Here is a 21,801-nt window from a genome sequence, read left to right as displayed (position 1 = left end):
CTCCGTCCAGAGATTCACCAGCGATGACTGAACCTGCTGCCAAAAGATTTCTTTCACCATTTCCATCCCTTCCAGCCACACAGAAGAAGAAATTTAGGTCAGAGGAGTGCAGTTTGCTAATGCCACGTTACGTGGCTTCTTGGTATTGAAGTCCTCAGTTATCTCTCGCTGCCATTTGGGGCTGCCAACATGCAAAACTGCCTAATGGTCCAGCCTTAGTTACAATTAGAGCCATCCGAAACAACTTCATGTCCCCGTATTGCAGCAAAATTGTGAATCTCAGCTTTTGCCCTGCATGCTTGGCTTGATAGTGTATAGAAGAGTAGGTGCAGGTGCAGGAAGGCTATATAGTAGATCTAAATGAGCTCTTTAAAAGGTTTCAAATGATGGAACGCAATAGAAGCCGGCAGAGCCTTGATCAATGTTGTCTTATTTTACCCTGCTGCGTATTGTTTGCTCCACAGAGACATAATGGAATATCACACAAACCAATTACCTACAGAGGAGAACAGCAATAGAAAAATGTTCATGACCCTCTCACTACTGCTTTGGAAAATTCCAGCGTTATCCTCTGCGAGATGTGAGTTCAGAAGTACAGTTTTATTTGTTATACAATTCATGGAACTCTCTGGGGATGGATGCCCTCCAGAGGCTCATTCACAAGATAAATTGGCCTGAAATTCATTGGTCCTGCAGACAGTCTCTGTCTCTCTTCGTCTGTCTCTCTCTCTCTCTCTCTCTCTCTCTCTCTCTCGCTCTCTCTCTCTCCTGCTCTCATGTGTACACACAAATACACACTCAAAAACTCAAACACACACACACACAAACATACACGCACGTCCCCTAATGCCCTCTTGTTCTTCCGTGCTATTCGGGGTTGCAGTAAGCACAGGCTAAAAGAGACAAAAAAAAACACCTTTGCATCTGTCTGTGTAGCCGAAGTCCAGCCTAGGGCCCACTAGGCTTCAGTGAAGTGTGCTGTGATTTGACAAGGCCAGTGACGAGAGGCACTGTAAATATCCGGCTGTCATGTGACTCACTTCGTGGCCTCAAGGAATCAACGAAAGGTCAATGTTTCCTGATGCCATTGCCAACAACTAAATTAAGTGACTTCATCTCTTGCTCATACATCTGTCCCATTTTAGGAGATGGATACATTGGAGGTGTTGCATCACCGTGCGCATACTCTGCAATGATCATTCACATTTCTACCGGAACACACAACAAGCACGCAGGCATCCAGGCACACACACACACACACACACACACACACACACACACACACACACACGCACACACATGCACACACTGGGGTCCTTACACAAACTCACCATCACTCTCCAGATGCATGCATACACACATGCACGTACATTTGTATACACACACATACACACACACACACACACACACACACACACACACACACACACACGACCAGGCACATAGCGTGCACCCACACCCTCTGGGTCTGTCTTCATGCATGTCACGTCTGACCGTGACAACAGTGTGTGAACATACATGTCTCTACAATTTCTCTTGTAAAATGAATTATGATCCACATTCGTTATCCCAGCACAGTGTAAAAGGTTAAATAGCATCATTTAGCTACCTAGCTAAATGAGTTACACGCAAGAATGAAAATCTACTTGGTCGAGTGAAAAGGGCATTTTCTCCAGAACCTTAATGCTAATGCATTCATACTGCTGTGTGCAGGCAGTGTGACCCTCTACACCAAAAATGTTCTGCTCTAATGCAGACCACAAAACTTAGAAAAAACATTATGTACTGTGGGTCTGATAAGGACATACAAGCCTTTTAAATAAAGGCATTTATTATTTGCATGAAGGGATGCACAGAAACAGAAGGATGTCCAAAAACAGATTATATATGGTGGAAAGCATTCTGTTGGAAAGGAGAAATTAGGCAGGGAAGGGAGCCATAACCTGTGGGGTATTTTAGAGTAAAGGGAAAATGGATGCTGACAAATGCCCAAAAGTTCCTAAAAATCTGTAATGCCCCCAGTGGCCAAGCCCCTAATGGAATATCTGCCCATGACCTAAAACACTGGACTCACCAATTAGCTGGGCAACTTTAAATCCATTTTCCAGCAGTGTGTCGACCACTGGTGTGCGCCCATGGAAAATCTGATGCTCTTTAAATAAAATGCTGTTTACTTTGGAGAGTTTACTGTGCCATGGGGAGACATGAGACAAAGAAGAAGAAACTTTGATAGCCAGAACTTGCAGCCAAGGCTGAAGAGCAAGCCTGGTGAGCCATGGGTCGCCCCAGTGGACGCTGGGTGCTGTGGGTTTGTAGCGGGGGATTTGTGGTCTATAAGCTCACAGCAGGACATTATGTCAACTTCAGAAGAAACCAAATAAGAGCAGCCAACAGCTCTGGATGAGAAGAAGTACACCAGCTGGAGCTCAAAGTATAGAAATCCACCTCATAAGTAAGACTAGACACTTAATTAATCATATAATGACATGTAATGCTATAGTGGAATTATTTAGTTATATACTGACTTCACATGCATTGGCCTATTCTGACTTGTTTAGTTTCAATTTTAATGTATTCTGTATTTAAGTCTAACAATGGCATAAACTTCATAATGCCTCTATCACTTATTTCACTCAATTTGGCCAAAGGTAAAAGGTAAAAGTCACCAATGTTCACAACATATTTAAATATAGCCTATAGAAATTTCACAGCATATTTACATTTTGCCATGGTCATGGATATATATATATATATATTTCTTTATTTTACTTCTAATCCAATTCTACCTGCAGTTTAGCCCAGTGTTTGGCATTCATCACTTACTTTTTGTGATTCTTTCAAAAAGTCCAAATTCAAAGATCTCTCACTGTGTTTCTATTGCAAAGTAAAATTCTACTGTTTTAATGTACAGGACTGGGTCAGTAGAGAAACAATTATTCACCTGTTAAATATCGTTGACTTTGTTACAGCATCTTTATTTGCAGTTGCATTAGGTGTAATTAGGTATAATGAAACATTCTAAAAAATAAAAAAATAAAAAACTTTTAAACACTATTATTGCTCTTATAGACAATAGTCACATTGACTCATGGCAGATGGCTGACTGGCAAGGGAAGGCAGGGAAGGGAAATAATATGCCAATAAAAAGCTGCTCATGTCTAGCTTTGGGCCTTCTTCCATCAGGCTAATGAAGTCTTAGGCTAGTCTGGCTACTTAGCAGGTACCTCTTTTAGGTTTTTTCTTTTTTTTCTGCTTGTTTTTATGACTGTTTATTATGACTGTTATATTGACTGACTATGACTGTTTTTATGATTTTTATGTTTTATGACTATAACTGTTTACTGTGTTTTCCATTACTGTCTTGATGTAGGCCAATGTTTGATACCTCCACACTTGAAGTTCCTAGCAGAAAAATAAAGTGATCTGAATCTGAATCTGAATCTGAATCTGAATCTGAATCTGAGGGCTATAGGGGAGTAGTATATGATGTGCAGTATGTATATAGTAAACAATGTATATGAAGTATATGGCCTAGTACAAAATGAGAATGTATATTACTTTGTGTCTCTGTTCTGGGCAAGCTTGCACTATGTAGACATGCTGTAGCTGACTGATGAACCTTACACCATCCTCACTGCAGCTGAGTTGCATTTTAGGCAAAAATGTGAAAATGGTCTTTTTCAAAATGTCTTAGTTGGCCAACACACTACAATATAGAGACGTTTCTCCATAGCCACAGCATCTTCAACACAACATCTGCCTCAACTGTAAATCAGTCCGTACCCACCCTCATAAATGTTTACATAATGTTGATTGTTGCAATACTAGATGTGAATTTGTAAGAACAAATGAGTAATGAATTATTTATTAAGGATATAAGTTATTTATTTCATCATCAACTATTTATTAATGCGTTACAAATGACAGTTAATTCTGTGAGAGTGATATGTTATAACAGTAAAATAACTGAAATAGACAAAGAAGACTTCACAAATATTCATTGGGTATTTTTATTGATGATAATAAATCCATCTCTGGCTACATCTGAGGGTTATACATACTGTGCCGTACTTTTTTGGTTCAAATATCTCCTGATCTTGATCTTGATAAATTGAATGAATTCACTGACAGATGATTTGGATCAGTCCAAGAGCAACTGTCTTTTAGATAAGACTTTTCGAAATGCCACAGCAGCGTTTGGAAGCAGGTCCATGCAGGAACGCTCCTTGTTTTCATGTGGGACAACAGTGATGCCGAGAGCAAGGAAGGAAAAATATAGTGATCTACCTTAAACTTCAGAGCTTATGGTAAATTGTTTAGTCATTTAGCAGAACTGAGATTATTGATAGATATCTGGCACAACTCCAACCACCTAATTGCAGAAGAATGTCTAAATAAGCATCATGCAATGCTGAGGAGTGCCATAGGGCCAATTAGGTTGAAATTTCAACCAGGCAGGTAATACAAGTCCTGGGCATGCTTCTGGCACTTTTATGAAAATATGTAAGGTGACAGCAAGAAGCAAAATTACTGTTTTTCATGCTTAGGCTACTCTCCTAATTTCATTTTATAAGACTTAAACTAGAACTGTCTACCATGTGGCTCAGGAGGCATGAAGCAAAGTAAGATGTAGTTATGCTACAGTCTTCATTTCAAATCATGCTGGCTACATGAACGTGTGTCAGTGCATGTTTAGGTTGTGTTTACCTGTGGGCTCTGTTGAGCTTCTTTCTCTCCAGCTAAATCCAGCTAATCTCAGGCTATCAGTGGTGGCGCTGACCAGGCTGATGGAGCTAGTGATTATGACTATCTTTCTCCTGTAATTAGTAATTACTGAATCTCCTCTCCGAGATGTTGAGGGGGTTGGAGAAGTGGTTTGGGATGGATTAGAGCTGACGTCAATGGCACATGCAAATGTGCTTCTCCAAGCTTTATGTAAAAGCTCTGAATTGGGAGCTTAGCTGGGGAATTTTGTCCACATGCTCTAGCCCATTCTTGTCAGTGCTGGAAGGATTGCGTGGTCTCACTGATGGGTTGGACGACCAGCTCTCTCAGCTTTGAAGCTGATAAACCTTTTAAAACCATGACAAATATTCTCCCGCAATTTTGCCAGAGGAAAGGCAAAGAAATGAAATAGGTAGTAATCGCAGGAATATGAAAATATTCTGCTCCATCCACCTCAAACTCCCCACAAAGTAGCCAAGAAAGGTTTTTTTCTGTTTCCCTGCAAAGGACGGAATTACTTATTTCTGCGCTGCTTTGAGCATATACCATGAATTTCCCAATTTGATCGTCTCATTGAGTAGTCAAGACACACAAGCCATCTTCCAGATTTCAAAACTCATTATCCTGCAACCTAATGGAGCTGCATCAATATGGCAGCCAATACATAACCAACATGGCCACAGCATGGAGAAGCGAGGTGTGTAGTGGAACAGTGATCAGCAAATATTTGCTGCACAACCTCCATGTCAGCGGCGGACATGGCTGCGTGGCACAAGTTCGGCAGCAAGGGTGAGACATCCAGTCAGTTTCCATAGTGATGTGGTTGAATGGAGGGGATTAGCAGGGGCAGTGTGGTGAGAAGGGATTGCAGGCTTCTGTCAAAGCTTGCATTTAAAGAGCTCCATGTCTCAGCTCACTCCTATTTGGTGATGCTGATGATGGGCCCTTCTTCTCCCTTCACTCCCCATCCGTCTCACTTTCTCTGACAGAGGTGTTTCATGGGAACTGAGACTGTTGTCTCCTTTTCTATGACAGCTTCTCAGTTCTAAGATATCTGGAGAGCCAGCTGTATGCCAACAGATGACCCCAGTGCAAGAATATATTGTGAGCGTGAACAGTTGGTTGTATGAAGGACTCTAATGTAATGTTGCTAGCAGTAATGGTGATTAAAATGAACCTTAATGATGGCTATATAAAACATAAAAAGCTTTAAAAATGTTGGTTTTTTTTATAAGCCAACAAATTAGGTTTGAAACACATAACTGGGAGCCATGCCAGATTTTCTGACTTTCAGCCCTAAAAGTGGAGCCACTGTTCCTTCTCAAGTGCTAACACACTAGTTAAGCATGCAATTTATCCGAGTCTACAGACTGTAATTTGGAGAGTTTAATTGTTATCTAACTATTATGTCAAGTAATTTTTGCGTATAATCTCAGGCAAAGTGCATTTCTCCCCAAATAACTTTCTCCGTAATCAAATAATTAACATTATCTGCAATCTGATTACTGTTTTTTTTCCCATAACTGTCACTGTTCTTTATTTGTAATCAAATTGCTTTAATCCTATTACATGTAATCTTGAATCTGTTTCTCCACAAGCCTGACTGTAATTAGGGCCAAACATCCCAGGCAAACTTACCAAGCACAGAATCATGGGCTTTGAACTGCAGAAATATTAACTGTAAGGTGAACACTGTAACCATAGGCAACTCAGTCGGTTAAATTCTGGGGTATTATTTAAGATATTATTCAAGATTGTACCTTTTATACAAATGGATTTCTTAACCAACTCCCTAAAGCATTTTATTAACTCCCTGTGATGTGAAAATGCACAGAGATTCAGAATTTGTTATTGAGTTTATCTCAATAGCCATGTAAACCACAGGGGGCAGATGTGATGTGATGAATAACTTTAACAAATAGCAAATAACAAATAACTGCTATATTTCAGATTTCACAGGGACTAGGCATGTTCGTCTTTATAAATCCCAAACATTTGCATACAATGACAAACTTTAAGTCCACACCCTGTCTGAAGCCACAGCTGAAACCACCTTTACCTGTTTTGCACTTAAAGTCTACATTAAATCATTCATCAGTGAGGTTGACTCCAGAGAAAGTGGGTATTATTTTATTAGAGAAATTAATGGTTTCCAAAAAATGAACTGAGACGGGATGTTAAATTCATCAAAGGCTAGAAAATTGTCATGATCTCTATACACTTTTGCACCATTTGCTTATTAGCAGTTGTTTGCTTATCATGAAATATGAATAAAACACACCATAATGATAGTGATATTGGTGTTGTCATAAATGTTAAGAATTAATTAATTGTGGTTATTAATCTATAGACATAACTCTTACATGTTCTATCCTGAGTGTGTGTGTGTGTGTGTGTGTGTGTGTGTGTGTGTACATGTACAGTAGGTGTACAGGTGGGGGGATTTGGTTTGGTGGATGCATATAATGGAAAATATTTTGTATACTCAAGTTAATAGTGGTTTATATATATTTTTAGCTTTGTTCTGCTTTCATGTATGCTTTGAAAAAAAAACCAAGAAGAATGTATGTATGGACTGCAAGAACAGGTCTAACACCTTAACCATGTGACAGTAAGGCTATGAGGCAACAAGACAGACATGCAGTCAATTATTCTCATGTTAAGTCTACATGCTTAGTGCAGTACGTTGCTTATTCAACATACTATTCAACACATTTCTTAACGTATGTTATCTGACAGTGCAAAGTGCTAGATAACGAAGTGCTGATGAGGACGCCATAGGTTGCATTTTACCATCCATGTGGCAGCGGTTTGATCATGAGACGATGTTTTGTCTAGCGAATGTTTTGTCTAGTGAATATTTGTCCTTGTGCATATAAGCCTTGTTAAAGTAACTCTCTCTTTCCTTCTGCTGTGTATTTCTCTCCATGCTGCATGGATCATTAAAGAGAACACTGAACTGGATGATGGCGAAACAGTCTTTATTTCAATTTTATTCTTCAGTTTTTATACTGGATTTAGAACCAGATGCCAGACATCATGCAGGTCTCCCTACACAACATTCCAACAAGATATTGTGCTGTTATTGTAAGATAACAGCCTTTGTATTTATTTATATAGGCTACTTATTTTTTGACTATGTAAGATAGTCATGAGAGTAATAATTAGGATCTAATAATTATGAGCAAGTTACAAAATAATTTTATAGGTAAGCGAAGCTGTAATTAGCAACATTTTAGTGCATTGTGTCTTTGTATTTGACATTGCTATATAATTGCGATTCTATAATAGTTGTGCCATATCCAAGTCTTTGTACATATAATGCATAGTTTACATTATAGGGTTCAACCACAATGGGTTTTTGAAGGCAGATTAATTCCAATATATTTGAATTGAAGCTGCAAATAGCTAATATTTTGTGCCAATATACAATGTCTTTAAATTTTTCTATTTTCATGCCAAAACTATACAACTATTTAGTGTTGCCCCTAGAATTGTATTCTTGACAGGATGAAAAAGCCTCTGAAACAGCATTTAGATCATCATGGGACACTAAAACTCTCCGGCAAAACCCAAACAAATGAGATTTTTTTAAGGTTAGCAAAAAACAAAGAAAATTGTCATATCAGGTTTTATCTCCTGTTTTTATGTAGCTGTGGTCAGAGAGAAACTTTCATCATATCAGCAGTGGACCACATGACGCTATCTAATAAAAGATTAATATTAGCCTGATATATTGGCAAACCAATATATTGGCCTAACCCTAGTTTACAGGGTAAGTGTATTTCAAGTTTCTGTGTTACATGGGGAAAGGGGTGTACACACACACACACACACACACAAACACACACATACAAACATTAGAGTTAGTCCATTCTTACGAAAACACAATTTTGGTGTTTCAATACACCATTTTCTAACAGGGCAGCAGTTGCCATAATAGCACTTGTCATTGTATTCGATTGTTTAGCTCAGCAGGCCCTAATTTTCAGAATCGATCACAGCAGATTATCTCTGCGGATATGAAGTTTGTCTAGAATGGAACCAGTAAGTCCAATTTACCACCTAACCTTTCGTTTGTCATGTTGTTGATTTTAAAATTGTTCATAACAGTCACTTAAGCTGTTTGTGTTAGATTATAAACGGATGCTTGGTTACTGGATATTCCATTTCAAAGGCCCCTTTTTCATCTCTGACACACATTTGTATGTCGGCGTATATTTCTGGGCAGCCTACAGATGCGCTTTTTAACCCTCAGAACCCTAATCTGTGCCATTAATGGAGTTTTTGTAGAAGTTAATTAAACATTTTCAATGATAGCAGCACAGCAATCCCAGTAGAGAGAGCCATGCAAGGCGAGAGAGACGGAGACCGATTATGCTGTTGCCTAGCAACACATGTACAAAATTTGAAGCGATTTAGTGCCCCCATACTGATTATCATGGAGGTCATATGTTTACTAAATCCACATAAACGTGTGCTGGCTGTCAGACAGGGCTGTGAATAGACGTCCCGGTCCTGTTCGGTATACATCGATGTGTTGATGCCAACGATGTTACACACCAAGCTGCGTCTCTTTAATCACAGCTGTCTAATGCCGTGGATTTGTAGGGCTGACATTTCTTTTGAATGAGAGGCAAATGCTATATCAGAATCCTCATACAGGAAAAAAGCTAGTTAAAAAACACCAAGGAGAGTGAAAAACCAGCCTCCGAAAATTTGCCTCACTCAGTGTTTCTGAAATATAATTGGCCAACCCACCTCAGTGATTCCTACAACCCACATTTCACTACAAATGTAAACAATATCCGGCAAAAGCTGTTTAATATGAAAAAAAAAACAGTCCTCTCAGCTTGTTTTGCTTGTTTGTAAATTGTGTGTGTGTCAAAGAGAAAGAACGAAAGAGAGAGAGACAGACAAAGAGAGAAAGAGAAAGAGAGAGGGAGGGAGAGAGAGAGGCGAGACAGAGCTGCTGAGGCATTCACTTCACAGCAATTTAGGTCATGCTAAACAAATGCTTTACTGGAAGAAGCACAGACAAATAGGAGCATCCAGTCTTGGAGTGGTTTCAGTGTCTTAGGAGGCTATACGTTGTGCCTGGGATGCAGGAGGTAGAGTCAAAATAAAAGAAACATGAAGGGAATGGCTGCGGTGTCTCTAGACTGGTGTCGGGTGCATTTCCTGCTGTGAGGTAAATTTGATCAATCGTCCCTGCGAGGGCAGAGCAAATTATATTCACTCTTAACATTACAATTGTGAGTGATCACTTACAAAGGTATGCATTTCTTCCCTGATGGAAAAGATGCATTCCAGGATGACAATGCCTCTAACAACAAGACGCAAGTGGTCAACCAACTGCCTGAAGAGTATGGCAATGGCGATGTATATGACAAGACCTTCTTACTGTAAGCAGAGAAAAAGACACACCAGCTATGATGGTTACAGGCTGCTGGAAACAAAGAGGCAAAAACAGAAAAGTGGCTGTACAGCCATGACGCTGACAGCATAACTGTCTTTGTCAGAGTATCCAGTAAGACATAGTTATGATATAAATACCCTGATGAAGACAGCTACGCTGTCAAAATATTGGTTTTGTAAAAATGTCATGCTTCTCTGTTTTGTATTTAAGCTGTGTGCGTGTGTGTGTGTGTGTGTGTGTGTGGCAGCCTGTTTTTATGTAGGACCTTCTCAATAACCAGATATGATCCTGATTGAGCATTCATGGGGGATTCTGAAAGGGTGATTGAAGCAGTGTTTTCTTCTGCTATCATATCTATTATCACTCAAAATAACTATGTTAGTGGTGCTTGCTATTGCCATTGCCCTCTGATAAGTGGACCAAGATCATGGCAGAGAGAGCAGCGCTGCAAAGCCATCATCAATGAGAGAAGTCGCTGAGCTCGTGTTCCCTTTATTTTACCCTCTATGTCTCAAGTGAATGTCTTTTATCTGTATTTACTCTCTTTGTACAAATGCTGACTGTATCTCCAGATTGACAAGAATGTTTAGAACAACAACAAAAAATGGAATGTGTACACAATTTTAGCAGAAGCGGAAAAAACAAGACCGCAACAATATGAATAAAATATGTGGATTGCTTATGATTAGCATACTAATGACTAATCATCATGCTAATCAGTTCATTTGTGACCTCAAATTGCAGACTGGTGTTGAGAAATATGAGGCCATGAAAATACATCTCAAAACTGAGAAGTGCTCTGATTGCACAGAGATTACGTAGCAGTTAAAACAATAATTTCAAGGTAGTTCATTAATAAGTAGACATCGAGGGAAAAAACGCAATCTCATACATTGACATCTTCAGGAATATATTTCAAAACTGTTTGAGCCGCATACTGAAAAAGCAGGGGTTGTTTCTTCATTTTACATTTAAAAATCATCTTTACATTTTCATGCATTTTATATAATTTATTTGTGTATATATTTTAAACAAACTCAAGATTTTATGGTCAAATTTCAGGGTTTATTTAATATTTCATTCTTCTTTGTGGATTATTTTGAATTTGAATTGAATTGATTGTGAATTTATTATGGATGTCAAAGTCACATTTTTAAACTACAACTGTCACAACTGCGTCCATTAAAAAATAGATAAGCCTTCAAAATATAGATAGAAAATAGAAAGCTTTCACTGTTCATTGAAATACACCTTGGATGCATCCTTCTCTAGCTGCATATTAATATGATTTTATAGCCAGCGGCCCAGTAAAGATGCCCCAATCTCAGTCACATACTCAAAAAGCCATCACAAGTGAGGACAAGTGACCCCAGCCTAATGGAGCACATATAGGATTCATGTGGTGACAAATACAAGATCCCATCTGAATTAAGAGGCGGCTGGTGAAAGGGCAGCGAGCTGCAAAAGCAAAGCTGTGGGGTTAGGAGGTCAGCTGGCGGAGCAGACATGTCACCAGCCCACTGGACGTGTGTGTGTGCTCCATCAGCAGGTGTATAAATATGTGTCACGTTTCACACTCCACGTCCGCAGGGACAGCAACCCAGATGGGATTTTAAATGCTACATTTCATGTGGTATCATTTAGTGGGTTAGTTCACCCCTCATTGGTTTGCCATCTGGTGCCCTCTCAGCCTGTGATGGGAACATTCACACTGTAGTCTGCTCTACTGCCTTAATGCCCCTGATCTCACCACCAGCATCTCCAACAGTTTACTCCACATTTAGCACACCCACTCCACCTCAAGTCAGTAACATTAGGGAAGTATGCATCTGCATGTTATCACTTTCAGTATGGCACATGAGTAAGTGATACCAACAGACACACTTAGAGTTTGAAAACAACACTAAATGAGGGTCGAAGAATGTTTTTTTTTAACATCCAGACAAACTAAAGAGCCTAAAAATCCTACTGAACAGAAGTGAAATGTGATCAAGATAAAAACACAAGCATGCGCTCACTTAAAAAGTTACTCGACAGAAGTATCAGCTAACATGGCATCTGTGTTCAGGCAAAAACTCCCTGAGCAGAAGAAAAACTTGTGCAACATACTCATGTGAAATGTTCACACTTTAATACATTTCGTCTATATCAAACAAGTGGGCCTATTTAAAACGAGTTGCACACATTTTATATCGGTTGTGAATCACTCACCATTTCTCTTAAAACCTGAAGAATTTGTCCTGCAATTTTCTTGTTGTCTTTCATTTTCCTGATGGTTTCTTTAGAAAAAGAAGAAAAATTCCGTGACTTGGATTCACTCTTCTCTTGATTTGCCGGCCATCTGAACATTTTTTCAGCGTGCTTGATTTCCCCATGCTGAAACAATGTATTTTTTTTTCATAATTTGTGAATAAGAAGGGTCCACGAGTTTATTCTTCTCACATCATCCCTTCATTTCTGGAGACGTCGGGCTTTAGACGATTACAGGCAGAGTTAGACAACCAGCCAATGCTCCCTCCCTTTATTGACGGACTCGCTTTATCACAATTTGCCAGATTTGCAGACAGCCGCTGACTGGCCTCACCTTCCAAATATACGCGTTTGGACCTGTTAATGGTGCTTACACTGCCCTCCATATGTTTCCATTTTGCACCTCGGCATGACATTACATATTAGTCGAGGGGGGGTTGGAGTATTTTTTTTTTTTTGGGGGGGGGGGGGGGGGTGTCACATTTTATGGTGGTGGCAGAGAGATTTACTATTTTAAGCAATCGTGTCCCATAACAGTTTGGGGAAAACACCCTAAAACAGACCAAAACTGTCCAATATTTATCACTTTGGAATAGACAGCGGCTACATTTTCCGCGAGTTTATTCACTACAATACAAACTTGCTTGTTTATGGGAGGTCGTGGCAAAAACTGTCTATCCACTCCCATGTGAATGCCTCATTATTGGTTATTAGTAAAACAGGGTAAACGGGAGTAAAACAATTTGAAATCGGCAAATATTGAGGAAAAACGCGCTGCAAGTGCGATGTCAGTGCAGCCTATAGATGAGGATGAGGAGGAGGAGGGGGGGACGACTTTGAGATGACATTGAGGCTGTGTAGATGGGAGTTGAGTCTCTGGTTGTTGATGTTAGACAGTCGCACAAGGCGAAGCGGCTGCTGCCCGTGTTGATTCAGCCTCCTCCTCCTCCTCCTCCTCCTCTTCCTCCTCCTGGTCTTCAGCACTGCTCCCCGCTGGACAGCTCCCGCCTGGACACCTCTAACGCTGCTGGGTCCCTCTAAGTCTTTTAATGGAAATAAAATCTATTTATGTTCCACGAAAAATTGGGAGTTTACAACTTCATCAAGGGGAGGAATCTACGGATACCTCGTTTCGAGATTCGTGGCAGGCAGCGCATCCTCGGCGGCACAGATCACAGATTCATTGTGAGTAAACTGGGTGCTGGATTCTTCCCTCTGTGTGTGTGTGTGTGTGTGTGTGCGTGTGTGCGTGTGAAACCTCATTCAAATGAGTATCACAAATGCATGATTCATTTATTGTCATTGTAGAGATAATGACTGTGATTAAATTGTGATTGAAGCGGTCAATATGTTACGGTGGTCAATGTAACGACTCTACGCGATGAGCTGTGGACCTATATGCTATAGCCAATTAAATGCAGAATTGATTGCTGTCCCCTAATGTATTGGATGGTGCAAATGTGTAGACGCATTCTCAAGCGTTTAATAGTGCTTTTGGTTCACAATTAATCGGATGGAATGGGGTGGCTATTTGTGCAGCCTGATGCGTAAAGCTTTTACGCATTGGACATCCCTTTGTCTCCACTATGCGTTTTGTGTTCCAGTTTGTTTGAGACCTCTCTGTATCCCCGCTGCTTTAGATTCTGCATATGGATTATTATTGAGAGAGTCTGCAGGTAGCAATTGGTGGACTATACTCCATTGTGCTTAATTCTCATAGGCTATTTGGTATTGCTACGGTGCGTCTTGCGCTGCAGGTGTATGTTTCGGATCCTATAATTTGTCTTAAAGTTTTTTTTTTTCATTGATGTCGGGAATGTGAATTTCTGCTTGCTTTGATTGACTTATTTCAGTGTTTACTTTGTTTAGCCTCTCATATGTGTGCCGATCTGGTTTTGACTGCTGTTAATTCACGCGCAATCTGTCGTCTGTGTTTTATTTAGGGGGGAAGTCCAGCATGACTTTGCCATCGATGGTTTTTGGTGTTTGTTTGTTGAGTCTAAGAATATGAATGAGAATGTTGTCAAGGATCCAAACGATCATGAGACGCTTTATGTTTTCAAGTGCAATATTTCATGGTAAAATGGGGCATGTCAGCGGTATAGATTTTCACTTGTATTGTTTTATTGCACCTGCCGGGCTGTAAATTAAGCTATTGCCCAATGTGTCCATATTTGCTTCATAAGTAACCGCATTTTGAGCGCGTCCTGAGAAACCGACCAATTGCTCTATTCACGATTCCAGGTTAACGGCGACTGACGAGCCGTGTCTGTACAGGCTTCACCTCCAGACATTCGGTCCAAAGGTTAGGTCTAAAAACCGCGAAGCTGCTGTCTGCGTGGACTGGTGCTGAAGCCTCCCGTCCGACTGCCAGGACCTCTGCCAAATCCAGAGAGATGGCGACGAACGGCACCAAAACGGATGGACAAGTGACAGAACTGAACGAAGTGGCGACTAATAATGACAAGCCCAAGTCACTGGACGTGAAACCCGAGAAGCAGAAAAAGGAGCTCCCTGCTAGAGAAACATGGGCGGGAAAATTTGATTTCCTTCTGTCGTGTGTGGGTTATGCAATTGGACTGGGCAACGTATGGAGATTTCCCTATCTGTGTGGAAAAAACGGCGGAGGTAAACACTATTTTTACAACTAATTTAAGCATACTGTTCGGCCTATTCAGCTGCTGGTAATGCACAGACTCGAGCTCATAACCCATCTCGATGACGGATGAAAAGAATGAATATCACCCAAATTTTACAACCCCGATTTAACGTCTCAGACGTTGTGCTGTGGTGTTCGAGTAATGCATCAGTGCAGTTGTCTAATTGTTAATTTTCATGCATAACTTAATTGATGTACTTTTATCCATCCAGGAGCCTTCTTGATTCCCTATTTTTTGACTCTCATATTTGCTGGAGTCCCCTTGTTTCTACTGGAATGCTCCCTTGGTCAATACACCTCAATTGGAGGGCTTGGTGTATGGAAACTGGCTCCTATGTTTAAAGGTATACCTCCTTACACACACACACACACACACACACAAACACACACACACACAAAAAAAACTCTGGTCAATTGATTCCTTATGCCAGGCTTATCTAAAATATATACATATAATACATTTTATTTTGTAACAATCCATGGTGGAAAAAAAAAATCCTTTAAATCATTAATTGTGAAGATGACTATAATAAAGACTGCCTCCCAAAAAAAATCTCATCCATTTCTGTATAGGTGTTGGCCTTGCAGCAGCTGTCCTGTCCTTCTGGCTTAACATTTACTACGTTGTAATCATTTCTTGGGCCATTTACTACCTGTACAACTCCTTCACCACTGTAAGTATTACACAGCTCACTCACATGATTCACACAAAGCTCAAACCAGCATAGGGTCAAGCTTTTTTTTTTTTCCTAGCTCACTGAGGATTGTAAGATGCCTGTTAATGCCATTTCAAATCCCCAAGTGTGTCAAGGAGAAGAACTACATTGTACTTTTGTTTTTCAGGAACTTCCATGGAGCTCATGTAACAATCCATGGAACACAGAGAAATGTTATGTCAACTACAGCATTGTAGATACCACCAATCTCACCAGTGCGGTGGTGGAGTTTTGGGAGTAAGATACTGAGTGCTTTCTCTTGCTTCAAAACAGCACAGCTTTAACGTACCCTGCATGCCTCCCCGAGATACATACAAGACAAGCCCCTTTGCTGCACAGTTGTCTCCCTGTGTGTATAATAGTCTTATTGTTGCTCGCTCTGATCTTATAGGCGCAACATGCATCAAATGACCGATGGCTTGGAAAAACCAGGCCAGATTCGGGTGCCACTGGCTATAACACTGGCCATCGCCTGGATCCTTGTGTACTTCTGTATCTGGAAAGGGGTTAGCTGGACAGGAAAGGTAAGACATGGACACCAATTGCCAGATTTAGGCATCTGAGGCCTCCTCTGCTATGTTGGTTCCCAGTAGGGTTCAGAGTGTGACAGCTAAGCAATATTAATCATTCTCATATCACCTCATCAATCATTTGGATTGCAGTGAGTATTGTCCAGATTGATTTTTAGAATAAGAAGAGAGACATCAAACACTCATGTTCGCTAATCCTACCCAGCCTCATGGTGGCTCCTCTAATTCCAATCCTCCTGACACAGTGTATATACTGTGTGTGGATTCATGATAGGAGGAGCAACAAACAGCCACACACTAGAATCTGGTTTTGTCTTCTCCCTCCAGTTTGAGCAGTTTCCCTCCCTTGTGGTGCTACATTTCGAAAGTCTATAATGTGTCACGTGACCATGGCAAATAAAATTTGTTTTGGTCACAAAATACCCCCATCCCCCTGCACGTTTTGCTCACAAATCACATGCACAGTGTGATAAATGCACAGAGAGAGAGGGAGCTGAATCAAAGTGAAGCTTCAATGAATTTCTCGACTGAATATTTGGTCGCTTCATCTGTTTTCTCTTTTGTCTGTGTGAGAGAGAGACTGGAGAAAATAAATCTGGAAAGTCTTTAGAACCCCTCATGAAAAGGGCTTTGATTTCTGAATAGGGGGTGACTTGCAAATTTGCAAATTCTGCATGCATCATTTACAAATATCCTTAAGATGCAATGGTATAATGTATTGCCTCCCTGCTGATAACTGTCTCACATTTTATAGGTCGTTTACTTCTCAGCGACATACCCCTATTTCATGCTGTTTATTCTCTTCATCCGTGGAGTGACTCTACCTGGAGCTAAAGAAGGAATTCTCTTCTATATCACCCCTAACTTTGAAAAACTCAAACAATCGGAGGTAATGGCATATGCTTTGACAGGCTGATACCTATGTACTGCATGCCTGAGTGAGCAGTGTTCGGTTTCATGCAGCTAAATGGTTGTCTTCCTTTGTCAGGTATGGCTGGATGCAGCTACCCAGATCTTTTTCTCTTACGGATTGGGACTGGGGTCACTTATAGCTCTGGGCAGCTACAACCCTTTCAATAATAATGTTTACAGGTAAGACTGTGGATAATTAGTGAATGAGGAGATGATGAAAACGTAGCTGAATTTAATACATCAGTGCAAATCCTAACTAATAGTTAATGAACATAGAAATTAAATTGCCACTGTTATACTGTATTATCCGCCCTTATTAAAGACCCTTAATCAATTTACTGTGAGTTGCTGGCATGAAAATAATAACAAAGGGAGAGAGCTTCTTGCTTTGGGTCTGCATGCTAGAGGAAAAAGCCCAACAATGATTGCAAAGCCTGAGTGTTTTCTCCGGCAGCCCGTTGGTTCTGGGTCACACAAATTATCAGTTGCATAACAATAGTTGCATTTATTTCAGTTTGCTTGTTTTTAATGGTTCAATGATAACGATACTGATTCTTACAATTAATTTTCTAAAAGGCTGCACTGATAAATGTATTTTTTGCGTACACAAATATTTGATTTGGATGAATTTGATTTTAGTTATGAAATTATGAAAATTGCACGTCTGTATTACACAGCAAAAAGGTGTTTTTGCCAAACAATTGTATGATCAATAGAAATAAACAGCAGTGATGTGTTCTCTGAGCCACTCTAAGACAGGATCTCACTCTCTCCTGTGTGGACCGCATTATACAGAAAAAAAAAAAAATCACAAATCGCTTAAATCTTTGACAACAGGCCTATTTTATATTTCCTCTCCCCAGAGACTCTGTCATTGTGTGCTGCATCAACTCATGTACCAGCATGTTTGCTGGCTTTGTCATCTTCTCTATTGTTGGCTTCATGGCACATGTGACAAAGAGATCCATTGCCGACGTAGCAGCTTCAGGTAACTACTGAATGCATATGCCTTCCACTGTGATTGTTCTGTCACTTCACAAAAAGGTGCACTGTCATTGATTCTGACTCCTGCATGCAGATTTTGTCATCTATTCTACATGAGAATGTGTTGCTACAGTAACGCCTGAGCTCAATGAGAATAAACACGATGAAATGTGATTTTCCTATTCCCTCTCCAGGCCCGGGCTTGGCTTTCCTGGCCTACCCAGAGGCTGTAACCCAGTTGCCTGTGTCTCCGCTCTGGGCCATTCTGTTCTTCTCCATGTTGCTCATGCTGGGGATAGACAGCCAGGTAAGGGGCTTGGAGATGATCTGCTCACGGTTTGACCTAAATATGTAAACGCAGGTACATATCATGCTGCTCGCCACTACTCTCTCTGCATGATAAGCATGCAATTTGCTCCTTGTGGACAGATATAGCTGAGCTTTGACATGAGCTGTCAAGTCTTTTTAATGCAACTTTATCACCTCCATCTGCCCGCAGGTTCCAACGTCCATGTTTCTTTATTGTGTGTATGATATCTGGGTTAAAATAAGGCCACAGCAACTAGAAACAAACATACTAAATGCAACTACACACCAGCTATGACCAACCAGTGCCTCACAGTAAAAGACATAAATCATAACCCTATAATAAATGTCAAAGTAATGGTCCTTTTGCATGTCAGAGCTATTACCAAAATGGCCTCCATGAATCAGATGCTGGGTCATTCAGAAGATTACATGGGCAATTTTGTTCCATGGGTTTTAGCACATTGCAATCTTCTGTAATCTGTCATTGTCAGTCAGCCTCACCATTAAAATGAGGCTTGCTTGTTAAAGAATACTCAGTGGAAATCTGACCATAAAGTGGAGAAAAAATGCAAAGAGGAATAGGAGAACAAAAAACATTTTGCAAAACATCCACAAGCCTTTTTTGTCAGTATCCTTACTGTAATTTCAAAAAATTCCATTTTTTTTTTTTTACATCAAAGTACACAAACAGCAGCAAGGTGCAAACATAGCACAAACAAATCACACAAGCACTTTATGCTTAATGCTATATCTGTGATTCTGTCCTTCAGTTCTGCACTGTGGAAGGCTTCATCACTGCTCTGGTGGATGAGTTTCCCAGGGCTCTTAGGGGCAGACGAGAGCTCTTCATTGCAGTCGTCTGTCTGGTGTCCTATGTGATCGGACTGTCAAACATCACACAGGTACAGCAGGCCAGCCCTCTTCTGCTACCACTAGCTATGAATGGCATATGATTAAACACGTTCAGCATTAAAATCAGCAGGCACAGGACATTAAATATGCAGCTCAAATCGATTGCATTTTATAGTGGGTAAGAGTAGGGTTAAATATTTCGATTTTCTGCTCTGTTCTTTGTCTTTTGGTAATCTATTTGTGTCTATTTGAGTCGAGTATGTTATGCTGTATCTGTACATAGACTCTCTGTATGACAGGTGTCCATTTTTCTGTAACCAGGGTGGCATCTATGTGTTCAAACTGTTTGACTACTACTCTGCCAGTGGAATGTGTCTGCTCTTCTTGGTCTTCTTTGAGTGCATCTCCATATCCTGGTGCTATGGTGTGTATCATAAGTGTGTCGTTGTGTATAGCAAAAACAAAAAAAAGGAACAAAATCATCATTAAAAATAGCAAAATGTCCTTCTGTTAACAAGTTAAGGTGATGAAACATGACAGATGTGAACGGTCTGGTTAAATGCAAAGGTTAGAAGATGTAGTAACTTCACACCCATCCATAGACACTAGCGCAGCTTCAAACGCTGTTTAGCCTCAAGGTCATGAGCACCCGTGTGTTCTACCTCGCCTTCCTCATCGTCATGCATGGCAGACCGGCGGCAAATTGAAATAAATTGGATATGAATATTGTGATCATACATTCATTTGTCTCGCAGGTGTGAACAGGTTCTACGACAACATCCAGGAGATGATTGGCTACAAGCCGTGTATATGGTGGAAGATGTGCTGGGTCGTGTTCACCCCTCTCATCGTCGCCGTGAGTACTCCCGACTAATCCAGTACATCCAAAGTCATGACATGAAAAATGAAAGCAATAAATAAAGTCAATATTACCTGCCTCGAGCCACGTCAGGCCGAGACAGTGCTGCCCGTAACCAGTGGTGTCAGGATGCATAAAGCGTCCCGTGTCTCCCGCAGGGCGTGTTCTTGTTCAGCGCCGTACAAATGGTTCCACTCACAATGGGAGACTACGTGTTCCCAGGCTGGGGTCAGGGAGTGGGTTGGCTCATGGCCATGTCCTCCATGATCCTCATACCAGGATACATGATCTATATGTATCTCGGACTCAAGGGCACCTACAAAGAGGTGAGAACGATCCGCAGGGCTTGTTGGGCGAAGATTCTGATCGCTTGTGTTGCCATGTGTTCAGTGATTTGTAGGAATGGGACGATATACTTATCCCACGATACGATTCGTTACACAATATGGGGTTCACGATTCGATACAAACACGATACGATAATAAATATTTATTTCTGAGCCACACATCTTTAAAAAATGGCATTACAAAGTGCAAATAATATAAATTTGATGGAGAAATTGTGATGGGAAAGCCATCTCATTTGTGATTATTACAGCAGAATAAAATGTAGCAAATATTGTGATAAATTCTTCTGCTCCACGATACGTATTGTCACATTTTTGTATTGCGATATATTGAATTTTGATATATCGTCCCATCCCGAGTGATTTGGTTATTTGCTTATGACCTACCTTGACTCTGTAACCTAACATAACCCCCTCTCTTACATAATTCCTGCATCATCTTGTTACAATCTGAGTTATCATTTTGTTTCTCTCCCAGCGACTTCGGATAATGCTCCGGCCTCCTGCAGTGGTCAAGCGGCCTCAGGAGAACGGACCTGAGCAGCAGGCGGAGACCAACACCGCTAACCTAGCTAGCCCCGCCAACCCGGCCAACCCATCCAGCCCCGCCAACCCCGCTCCTGCGAACCCCGCTAGCCCGACCAGCCCGGCTCCCGTCAACTCGACCAGCCCCACGACCCCCGCTAACCCGGCTCCGCCGGCTAACCCGGCCACCGCCGCTAGCCCTGTGAACCCTGCAGCTAGTCCCACTGCCACAGCCGGTCCGGCCAACCCCCCCGCCACGACCAGCCCGACCAGCCCGCCGCCCAACCCGGCCAGCCCGACGGAGCCCGTGAACCCCCCCAACCCGACGAGCCCGACCGCTAACCTGACCAACGCCGAGGCCAACGTGTAGACACCGAAGAAACCCTCATGGAGCGTGTAGACAAAAGAGAACATTACAAAGGACTTCCAAGATTTTAATTGATTCACCTACCTCCAGGGGCAATATGTGATCAAAACAGATTTTCAAACCATGTTTAATTTTTCTGCATTTGTAAAACCAGGCCAATGATGTCTTATTGTTGGTTTGCATTCTGAATACAATATCAAAGACTGTTAGTGTTCACAAATACTACCATAAATCTGAATAAAAAATGTAAACATACTGTGTAATACTGTGAGAAAAGAAAAAAAACATAGAAAATAGAATAGCAATTTGTTGAATATCTTCATGAATCAAGTAAATACAGTGTGAATA

General features: G+C 40.9%; 1 protein-coding gene across 1 annotated transcript; it reads left to right on the top strand.

Moving 5' to 3' along the window:
- The first annotated feature begins 14,790 nt into the window (after positions 1-14,790).
- LOC139931178 (sodium- and chloride-dependent GABA transporter 1-like) lies at positions 14,791-21,456 on the top strand. Its single transcript, XM_071924614.2, has 14 exons — positions 14,791-15,022; positions 15,266-15,397; positions 15,627-15,727; positions 15,897-16,006; positions 16,161-16,293; positions 17,054-17,188; positions 17,288-17,391; positions 18,075-18,199; positions 18,390-18,502; positions 19,275-19,406; positions 19,678-19,780; positions 20,112-20,212; positions 20,374-20,541; positions 21,040-21,456. The coding sequence occupies exons 1-14, from the start codon at positions 14,791-14,793 to the stop codon at positions 21,454-21,456; spliced, it is 2,106 nt and encodes a 701-aa protein (XP_071780715.1).
- Positions 21,457-21,801: the final 345 nt, after the last annotated feature.

The sequence above is a fragment of the Centroberyx gerrardi genome, chromosome 14, assembly GCF_048128805.1.
Source record: "Centroberyx gerrardi isolate f3 chromosome 14, fCenGer3.hap1.cur.20231027, whole genome shotgun sequence".
NCBI classification, from domain to species: domain Eukaryota; kingdom Metazoa; phylum Chordata; class Actinopteri; order Beryciformes; family Berycidae; genus Centroberyx; species Centroberyx gerrardi.
This window is presented reverse-complemented; position numbering and strand designations above follow the sequence as displayed.